General features: G+C 56.3%; 1 protein-coding gene across 4 annotated transcripts in view; it reads left to right on the forward strand.

Moving 5' to 3' along the window:
- The window catches only part of LOC117076443 (myocyte-specific enhancer factor 2B-like), a 42,726-nt gene extending 32,838 nt beyond the window's left edge, over nt 1–9,888 (forward strand). For 3 of the 4 annotated variants that reach the window (XM_033199950.1, XM_033199951.1, XM_033199949.1), the window contains 8 exons: nt 4,743–4,825; nt 6,078–6,281; nt 7,638–7,772; nt 8,267–8,414; nt 8,585–8,718; nt 8,812–8,905; nt 9,079–9,190; nt 9,447–9,888. In XM_033199950.1, the coding sequence (XP_033055841.1) occupies nt 4,743–4,825; nt 6,078–6,281; nt 7,638–7,772; nt 8,267–8,414; nt 8,585–8,718; nt 8,812–8,905; nt 9,079–9,190; nt 9,447–9,672 (1,136 nt within the window). In that variant the 3' untranslated portion in view covers nt 9,673–9,888. The remainder of the gene's footprint in view (nt 1–4,742; nt 4,826–6,077; nt 6,282–7,637; nt 7,773–8,266; nt 8,415–8,584; nt 8,719–8,811; nt 8,906–9,078; nt 9,191–9,446) is intronic. The other variant, XM_033199952.1, reaches the window with a different exon arrangement.
- Nucleotides 9,889–10,346: the final 458 nt, after the last annotated feature.

The following is a 10,346-nucleotide window of genomic DNA, read 5'->3' on the forward strand; positions in this document are numbered from 1 at the left end:
CCTTCTCTGCTTAAAACCTTCTCATAGGCCGGGCGCGGTGGCTCACGCCTGTAATCCCAGCACTTTGGGAGGCCAAGACGGGCGGATCATGAAGTCAGGAGATCGAGACCATCCTGGCTAATACGGGGAAACCCCGTCTCTACTAAAAAATACAAAAAACTAGCCAGGTATGGTGGCAGGCACCTGTAGTCCCAGCTACTCGGAGGCTGAGGCAGGAGAATGGCTTAAACCCAGGAGGCGGAGCTTGCAGTGAGCTGAGATCGGGCCACTGCACTCCAGCCTGGGCGACAGAGCAAGACTCTGTCTCAAAAAAAAAAAAAAGAAAACTTCTCATAGTGGCTCACGCCTGGAATCCCAGCACTTTGGGAGGCTGAGGCCAGTGGATCCCTTGAGGTCAGGAGTTCAAGACCAGCCTGGCCAACTTGGCAAAACTCTGTCTCTACTAAAAATACAAAAATTATGCCGGGCTCAGTGGCTCATGCCTGTAATCCCAGCACTTTGGGAGGCTGAGGTGGGCAGATCACGAGGTCAGGAGATCGAGACCATCCTGGCTAACACGGTGAAACCCCGTCTCTACTAAAAATACAAAAAATAATAATAATAATAATAATTAGCCGGGCGTGGTGGTGGGCGCCTGTGGTCCCAGCTGCTCAGGAGGCTGAGGCAGAAGAATGGTGTGAACCCAGGAGGCGGAGCTTGCAGTGAGCCAAGATCATGCCACTGCACTCCAGCCTTAGTGAGAGCAAGACTCCGTCTCAAAACAAAACAAAACAAAACAAAACAAAACATAAAAACAAAAATTAGCCAGGCTTGGTGGTGCACGCCTGTAATCTCAGCTACTTGGGAGGCTGAAGCAGGAGACTCGCTTGAACCTGGGAGGTGAAGATTGCGCCACTGCACTCCAGCTGGCATGACAGAGCAAGACTGTCTCAAAAAATAAAATAAAAGGCGGGGCGCGGTGGCTCTTGCCTGTAATCCCAGCACTTTGGGAGGCCGAGGCAGGCGGATTATGAGGTCAGGAGTTTGAGACTAGCCTGACCAATACGGTGAAACCCCATCTCTACTACAACTACAAAAATTTGCCGGGCGTGGTGGCACATGCCTGTAGTCCCAGCTACTTGGGAGGCTGAGGCAAAAGAATCATTTGAACCAGGGAGGTGGAGGTTGCAGTGAGTTGAGATCACGCCACTGCACTTCAGTCTGGGTGACAGAGCGAGACTCCATCTCAAAAATATGTATCTATTAAAAATAAAAAATAAAATAAAATAGGAAATAAAATAAAATATGCTCTCATAGCTCCACATCACTCTTAGACCAAAATCCACAGCCCTCATCCAGCTCAGAAGGCCCACAGTGGGCCAGGTACAGTGGCTCACACCTGGAATCCCGGCCCTTTGGGAGATTGAGGCAGGAGGATCACTTCAAGCCAGGAGTTTGAGACCAACCTAGACAACATAGTCAGACTCCATCTCTGCAAAAATAAAACAAAAATTAGCAGGGAGTTGTGGCACTCACCTGTAGTCCCAGCTATTCAGAAGACCGAGGTGGGAGGATTACTTGAGCCTGGGAGGTCAAGTCTGCAGTGAGCTGAGATTGCACCACCGCACTCCAGCCTGGGCAACAGAGCAAGACTCTGTCTCAAAAAAATAAATCAATATGGCCAGGCGTGGTGGCCCACGCCTGTAATCTCAGCACTTTAGGAGGCCAAGGCAGACAGATCACTTGAGGCCAGGAGTTCGAGACCAGCCTGGCCAACATGGTGAAACCCATCTCTACTAAAAATACAAAAATTAGCAGAGTGTGGTGGTGCATGCCCGTAATCGCAGCTACTCGGAAGGCTGAAACGGGAGAATCACTTGAACCCAGGCGAATCACTTGAACCCGGGAGAATCACTTGAACCCTCCAACCTCATAGCTGTTTCTTGTCCCTCCTCAGGGCCCTGGTTCCTTCTGCCTGCTGTTCCTTCTGCCTGGAACCTGCTGTTCCTTCTGCCTGGAACTCACTTCCTGTCTCAGCTCTGAGGGGCTCAGTGCAGACAGAGACTTCCCAGTTCTCCCCCATTGCATGACCTCTGCCCTAGCCATGGTGTCTATGTCTAAAACGGGGACAGATGGAGTGAGAAGGGGCTCGAGTCAGGTCTTCCATGCTTAAGAGACTTAGGCCTAAGCCCCAGCCCTGCCACTGCTCTCATGGGACCCCGGGCATCAGGGACATTTCCGGAGTCATCTTGGCACTGGGACCTCTGGACCAAGGCCCCCCTCCACCCCCCAGGGACCCATCAGGGTGGGGACAACACATCCCAGCCGTGGGAACAGTCCCGATTCTGGCTGGGGATTAAAATTAGCCCTGGAGGTTAAATTTAGCAAGTTAAGCCAGAGCTGAGGGTCTGGGACCAACAGCCTGAGCTCTACATAGTTGTGGGGGCTCAGAGACCCAGCCCAGAGAGGGCAGAGGGTGTGCCTGGGGTCACACAGCATGCCATATATGCCAGTCGAGGTGTCTGACACTTCTGGGCCCTGGGATAATGGAGGCCTTGCCCAGACTGCGTGGGCAGGGGTCTGGGAAGGCCCTGTGGCCGCTCCCAGAGAACAATCTGGATTTCTTTATTTCCTTCTTTTTTTTTTGAGACTGAGTCTCACTTTGTTGCCAAGGCTGTCAAAGTCTCGGGATCTCGGCTCACTGCAACCTCTGCCTCCCAGGTTCAAGGGATTCTCCTGACTCGGCATCCTGAGTAGCTGGGTCTACAGGCGCCTACCACCATGCCTGGTTAATTTTTGTATTTTTAGTAGAGATGGGGTTTCGCCATGTTGGCCAGGCTGGTCTCAAACGCCTGACCTCATGATCCACCCACTTCAGCCTCCCAAAATACTGGGTGGCATGAGCCACCGCGCCCAGCCGGATTTCTTTTTTTTTTTTTTTTTTTTTTGAGACGGAGTCTTGCTCTGCCACCCAGGCTGGAGTGCAGTGGCCGGATCTCAGCTCACTGCAAGCTCCGCCTCCCGGGTTTACGCCATTCTCCTGCCTCAGCCTCCCGAGTAGCTGGGACTACAGGCGCCCGCCTCGTCGCCCGGCTAGTTTTTTGTATTTTTAAGTAGAGACAGGGTTTCACCGTATTAGCCAGGATGGTCTCGATCTCCTGACCTCGTGATCCGCCCGTCTCGGCCTCCCAAAGTGCTGGGATTACAGGCTTGAGCCACCGCGCCCGGCCCGGATTTCTTTTTCTAAGACAGAGTCTTGCTCTGTCACCCAGGCTGGGGTGCAGCGGCACTCCTGCCGCAGCCCCCCAAGTGGCTGGGACTACAGGCGTGCACCACGACACCTGGTTAATTTTTGAATTTTTAATAGAAACAGGGTAGGTTGGATGCAGTGGTAATCCCAGCACCTTGGGAGGCCAAGATGGGTGGATCATGAGGTCAGGAGTTTGAGACCAGCCTGACCAACATGGTGAAAACCCGTCTCTACTAAAAATACAAAAATTAGCTGGGCGTAGTGGAGGGTGCCTGTAATCCCAGCTACTCGGGAGGCTGAGGCAGGAAAATCGCTTGAACTTGGGAGGCGGAGGTTTTAGTGAGCCGAGATTGCGCCATTGCACTTCAGCCTGGGCAATAAGAGTGAAACTCATCTGAAAAAAAAAAAAAAAAATAGAGATGGGGTTTTGGCATGTTGGCTAGGCTGGTCTTGAACTCCTGATCTCAAGTGATCTGCCTGCCTGGGCCTGCCAAAGTGCTGGGATTACAGGCATGAGCCACCGTGCCTGGCCTGATCTGGATTTCTTGATAACTTGTTGCCAAGCCTGGTGGTGGGTGCTCAGCATTTCATACCAGCCCATTCACAGAAGAGCAAACTAAGGCCTGGGGAAAGGGCCTTCTGCGCTGAGGGCTGCCCTGAGGGTCAGAGGGAAGGCCAGGCCCGAGCGCAGGTCCGCGTGACCCTGGAGAGGCCCCTTGCCTGAAGCCTCAGTCACCTGTGACATGGTAGAGGCTGGGGGGTGGAGTGTGGTCACACAGTTGGCGGAGCGGGGACGTCCCCTGGGGTGTCAGGGGATGTCTGTACAGCGGGCGGTGGCTGCAGGACAGGCCATGTGATTTGATTGTTCCCAGGAACCTCACGTGGGGGTCTCTGGGGAAGGCCTGGACCCCAACATAGTCCAGCAGTCTCCTCCTTCTGGGACCCCTACCAGGGCAATCTCACATCTCCTTGAGTGGGGTACAGGATTTCTTCCAAGTCACCAAGTGGATGCCAGGCCCACACCCTGGCCCAAGGACTCCGAGCTGGAGGCCTTTCCAGAGTGTGCCTGCATCCTCCTGCTTGAGCAGCCTCAACCTCCCCAGCTCAAGTGATCCTCCTACTTCAGCCACCAGAGTAGCTGGGACTGCAGACGTGTGCCACCATGCCTGGCTAATTTTTGCATTTTTTGTAGAGCCAGGGTTTCAACATGTTGCCCTGGCTGGCCTCAAACTCCTGGTCTCAAGTGATCCTCCCGCCTTGGCCTCCCAAAGTGCTAGGGATCACAGGCATGAGCCACCATGCCCCATTTGGTCTAAACATGTTTATTGAGCCTCTACTGCATCCTCAGGCTGGCCGGGGGCGGAGTCTGCGACAGTAACCCAGCCTGCCTTGATTTTCCCCATCATCTTCCCCTCAGTGACTGGCAGGGGCAGGTAGAGGAGAGGCGTGAGGCTGGGGTACCCCTCCCCACTCTCCACCCACTCACTCTGTCCTCTCCCTCTTCTCCTCCTAGACAGAGATTGCTCCACTCAGCCTGGGACGATGGGGAGGAAAAAAATCCAGATCTCCCGTATCCTGGACCAAAGGAATCGGCAGGTGAGTTCCACCGGGTGAAACAGTGGTTGGGAAAGACATTTCTAGCAGGGGGCATGGCCTAGGCAAGGGGCTGACCTGACCAATTGAACTGCAGGGGAATGAGGAGGCATGAGGAGTCCTGATGCCGTATCAGCGTTTCTTTCTTTTCTTTTTCTTTTTTTTTTTTTTGAGATGAAGTCTCACTCTATTGCCCAGGCTGGAGTGCTATGGTGCGATCTCAGCTCACTGCAACCTCTGCCTCCCAGGTTCAAACGATTCTCCTTCCTCAGCCTCCTGAGTAGCTGGGATTACAGGCGTGCACCACCACGCCTAGCTAATTTTGCATTTTTAGTAGAGACGGGGTTTCACCATGTGGGCCACGGTAGTCTTGAACTCCTGACCTCCTGATCCGCCGGCCTCGTCCTCCCAAAGTGTTGGGATCACAGGCGTGAGCCACTGTGCCCAGCTTGTCAGTGTTTCTTGTTTCTCCTCCCTCCCTTCCTCCCTCTCTCCATCCCTCTCTGCCTCCTTCCCTCCCTCCCTCCTTCCCTCCCTCCTTCCCTCCTTCTCCTTCCCTCTCTCTTTCCGTCCTTCCTTCCTTTTTTTTTTTTTTGAGACAGAGTTCACTTTGTCACCCAGGCTGGAGTGCGTGGAGTGATCTCAGCTCACTGCAAGCTCCGCCTCCTGAGTTCAAGTGATTGTCCTGCCTCAGCCTTCCGAATAGCTGGGATTACAGGCGACCGCCACCACACCGGGCTAGGCTAATTTTGGTAGTTTTAGTAGAGTCGGGGTCTCACCATGTTGCCCAAGCTAGCCTCGAACTCCTGACCTCAATCAATCCTCCTGCCTCGGCCTCCCAAAGTGCTGGGACGTCAGGCTGAGCCACCGCGCCTGGCCTGCTCATTTTCATGATCATTTATTCATTTATTCTCACTGATGGCTGGAACCCCAGCCACAGGGGAGATGGAGCTCGACACAGCCACACCCAACTCAGAGGGCCAGAACAGAGGGAGGCCCAGAACTGAGAAAGCCCAGAGGGTGCATGTGGGCTCTGCTTGGGAACCCAAGGCACACTTCTCAAAGGGCAGGAGACATTTGGGTTGGGTTTTGAAGCTCCAGTAGGAGTTTGCTAGGTTGTGACATGAGAATTACCAGTGCAGCCAGAAAGAATCCTGAGGTATGTTCGAGGAAGAGTTAGGCCCTGCCACTTCCCCCACACCACCCCACATTCGTCTCTTCTTCTCTCCCCTACCCCTGCGGGTCCTGGGTCCAGGTAACGTTCACCAAGCGGAAGTTCGGGCTGATGAAGAAGGCCTATGAGCTGAGCGTGCTCTGCGACTGTGAGATAGCCCTCATCATCTTCAACAGCGCCAACCGCCTCTTCCAGTACGCCAGCACGGACATGGACCGCGTGCTGCTGAAGTACACGGAGTACAGCGAGCCCCACGAGAGCCGCACCAACACTGATATCCTCGAGGTACCCCAGGTCCTCCTCCCCAGCCCCACCAGGTCCCATGCACACTGCTTTCTCAGAGCCCAGGGACTCTCGGTTTGCACAAAAGATGAGCATCTTCATCTGGCTTTGCAGGCTGATGTCCTTTATTTCTGCTGTCCCTAGAGTCGGGGGACCCTTCTAGGGACAGCAGAAATAAAGCACATCTGGCAGGTCGCGGTGGCTCACACCTGCAATCCCAGCACTTTTGGAGACTGAGGCAGGGGGATCACTTGAGGTCAGGGATTCTAGAACAGCCTGGCCAATATGGCATAACCCAGTCTCTACTAAAAACACAAAAATTAGCCGGGCGTGGTGGCTCATGCCTCTAATCCAAGCTACTTGGGAGGCTGAAGTAGGAGAATTGCTTGAACCCGGGAGGCGGAGGTTGCAGTGAGCCCAGATCGCACCATTTCTCTCCAGCCTGGGCAACAGAGCAAGACTCTGTCTCAAAAAAATAAGCAAATAAAATAACAAATAAATAAATAAAAAAGACAGAGGGGTCTTCACTGGGATGGGAAGCTAAAGCCTAAGGGCTGCAGAGAGCAGCGGGCTAGGACTAGGCCTGGGAGTCCCAGTGTTTCAGAAGTGTGGGGCAGAAGTTGGCAAAGAAGAGGTTGGGGTCCAGGAGCATGTGGTCCTATGGTCGCAGGGGAAGGCAGCTCAGTAAATCTGCTGTCGTTTCTTAAGCAGCTTTTTTTGTTTTTTTGAGACCGAGTCTTGCTTTGCCGCCCACTCTGCAATGCAGTGGCACAATCTCAGCTCACCACAACCTCTGCCTCTCAGATTCAAGTATTCTCCTGCCTCAGCCTCCCGAATAGCTCTGACCACAGGCATACGCCACCATGCCTGGCTAATTTGTATATTTTTAGTAGAGATGGAGGTCTTACCACCTTGGCCAGGCTGGTCTCAAACTCCTGACCTCAAGTGAATCTGCCTGCCTCGGCCTCCCAAAGTGCTGGGATTACAGGCGTGAGCCACTGCGCCCAGCCTCTTAAGCAGCTTTTGATGCCAGGCTATGAGGCTGCAAGTAGGGACAGAATGGAGGTCCTGGAGTCATGTCAGGAGCAGCATTAGGACAGTGCCAACAGGCCTGCATAAATCTCAGCTCCTGCTATGTTGATCTAGGCAGGACCTTGGACTCTCTGGTCCCAGGGGAGGAAATTGCTAGATGGTATCTCACTGGGGTTTGGTCAGTGGGGTTTGGCTAGAGCAGGCCATGCCTGCATTCCTCCCCACTCATGGAGCTGGATGGGGATAGTCTCTCCCCTCTCCCATAGAACTGGGTTCCCTGGCTAGGGTAGGGGTAAGCGTCTACCCTGTTGTCTCCTATCCCCATAGACGCTGAAGCGGAGGGGCATTGGCCTTGATGGGCCAGAACTGGAGCCAGATGAAGGGCCTGAGGAGCCAGGAGAGAAGTTTCGGAGGCTGGGAGGCGAAGGGGGTGATCCAGCCTTGCCCCGACCCCGGCTGTATGTAAGTGACTCCCTGGCTCTGTGAATGAGGCATTCCTCCTACTTCCTAGGCCCAAGTTGTTGAGGCTGGTACTGAGAGAGGGGCTTAGAGCCAGGGATCCTGGAGTTTGGAGGCAGGTCTCCACCTGGTAGGGCAGGAAAGGCTTCTTTGAGAAGTGGGCACCATACCTGGGGCTTTGAAGGATGAATAAGAGTTCAACAGGTGAACCGTTCCTTCCTTCATTTCATCTTTGATTCATCAAACACTCTGTGCAGCCCCCTCAGTGCCAACTGTACACTAAGTGAGAGGCCTTGGCTCTGAACCTACCTGTCAAGGACAGGCAGAGTCAGACAGGAGCTCCCCCAGCCTGTGGGGTTAGAGCAGGCAGGGAGCCTGGTGGGAGGTGCAGCAAAGTCTTCCTGAAGGTAGAGCTGGGCCCCTGAACTCATCAGGATTTTCTCCCTTGGACCCCATCTGGCCTGGGGTCCTCTGACCCATCCCCTCTCTACCCAAAGCCTGCAGCTCCTGCTATGCCCAGCCCAGACATGGTGTACGGGGCCCTGCCGCCACCAAGCTGTGACCCCAGTGGGCTTGGGGAGGCACTGCCCGCCCAGAGCCGCCCATCTCCCTTCCGACCAGCAGCCCCCAAAGCTGGGCCCCCAGGTGAGCAGGGGACAGTGGGGTGGGGTGTGGTCCTGGGGGGCTGTTTGGGTGCATCTTGGCTCTGGCACTGCCGGGCTGTGTGCATCACCTCTAAACCTCAGACTTCATTAGTTGACATGGCCCGCCTGTCCTCTCTCTCTGGGGTCTCTCTGGGGTCTCCTCTTCCCCAGGCCTGGTGCACCCTCTCTTCTCACCAAGCCACCTCACGAGCAAGACACCACCCCCACTGTACCTGCCAACGGAAGGGCGGAGGCCAGACCTACCTGGTGGCCTGGCTGGGCCCCGCGGGGGACTAAACACCTCCGTGAGTGAGGGGAGGGTATGGTGGGGCTGATGAGGGCAGACAGGGCGGCCTAGGTGTGGGCCTCAGTTTCCCCTTCACCCTCTCTCCGCACAGAGAAGCCTCTACAGTGGCCTGCAGAGCCCCTGCTCCACTGCAACCCCTGGACCCCCGCTGGGGAGCTTCCCCTTCCTCCCCGCAGGCCCCTCAGGTACACCCCCTAACCCGCCCCGCCCCGCCCCGCCTGGGAAGCGTCCGCACTTCTGCCCTCTGGGAGTTCCACATTCTCCCACCCACCAGAACTCAAAACTCACTGGGGGTGGTCAGGTTTGCAAAAGGCTTAAGGAGAGGTCCAGGCCTCAGCCCCCAATTCCTGCCCACCAGAATATGGCCTGGGAGACCCTCCACCGCCCCCTGGCTTGTTGCAGCCCCCAACCCTGGCCCCCTGGCAGCCCTCGAGGGGTGATGGGCCCCCCGCCGTGCCCTCCCAGCCCAGGTAAGTGCTCTGACTATGGTCCCAGCTCGAGTCCTGGTCCTCCAAAGCCCCTGCCGCTGCTGACCTCTGGTGGCCATCCCTGGTACTGCGCACACTTCCGGTGCGGGTGGGCAGTTATTTTGAGGCCCCAAGAGGGACCGCCACCCCCTCCTTTCCCAAGGTCCTCTTGCCAAGCCTTTGCCCACGCTGTGCCATCCCCTGGTTTCCTTCCCTTCCTCGCTGAGCTCACGGCCTCCCTCTCTCTTTCCCCCTGCAGTGGGGGCCGAAGCCTGGGCGAGGAGGGCCCCCCAACCCGCGGCGCCTCCCCGCCGACACCCCCAGTCAGCATCAAGTCCGAGCGCCTCTCTCCGGCCCCCGGGGGCCCCGGCGACTTTCCTAAGACCTTCCCCTACCCCTTGCTCCTCGCCCGGTCCCTGGCAGAGCCTCTGCGGCCCGGGCCCGCCCTGCGCCGGCTGCCCTTGGCCGACGGCTGGCCCCGGTAGGAGACCCCTGGTGGCACAGGCCCAGGGTTCTCGCCGGCCACGGCGAGGGCACGTGGGGACCCCACCTCCCTCCAGGCCTCTTCAGAGAAGACTCGACAGTGACGGCCCCCTCCGCGGTGGGGGCTTGGACTCAATCCACCCTGGGGGGACTCCTTTCCTTCTTCCTCTTTGTGTGTATACCTAAAAATAAAACGCGCGTGGCGTCCGTGGACCAGACTGACTGTGGCTGCTCAGAACTTGCCTCGTTCTTGCCTAGTCTTGGCTTGGGGTGCCCCCTCCAGAAGCCGACCTGAGATGAGAACTCAAGAGCCCGTGGGGTGTCCGGGAGGGCTGCCAGGTGCAGGGGTGGGGAGGCGAGGCGGGAGGAGCCCTGCAGGGGACGCGCACCAGCAGCAGGTGCTTAGCCCGCGGGGGCTTCTGAGGACAGCATAGAGTGATCGTGCACCTAGAATGGCCCCACTCCAGGGGTGAGGGCCCCGGCTATTTCCTCTCCAGGGCCAACGGCCAGGGCTGCTCCTGGCGCTGTGGGTCATGGGCTCAGGGGCAAGCCCCTACGGCTGAGTTGTATGGCTCCAAAAGCAGCAGCTGGGAATCCTGAATGTCAGGTTCCCAGGGCACTGGGAGCACACCTGAACTGCTCCTCTTCTTATTTTTTATTTTATTATTTTAATTTT

The sequence above is a fragment of the Trachypithecus francoisi genome, unplaced genomic scaffold (genome assembly GCF_009764315.1).
Source record: "Trachypithecus francoisi isolate TF-2019V2 unplaced genomic scaffold, Tfra_2.0 Lachesis_group5, whole genome shotgun sequence".
In the NCBI taxonomy this organism is placed as follows: Eukaryota; Metazoa; Chordata; class Mammalia; order Primates; family Cercopithecidae; genus Trachypithecus; species Trachypithecus francoisi.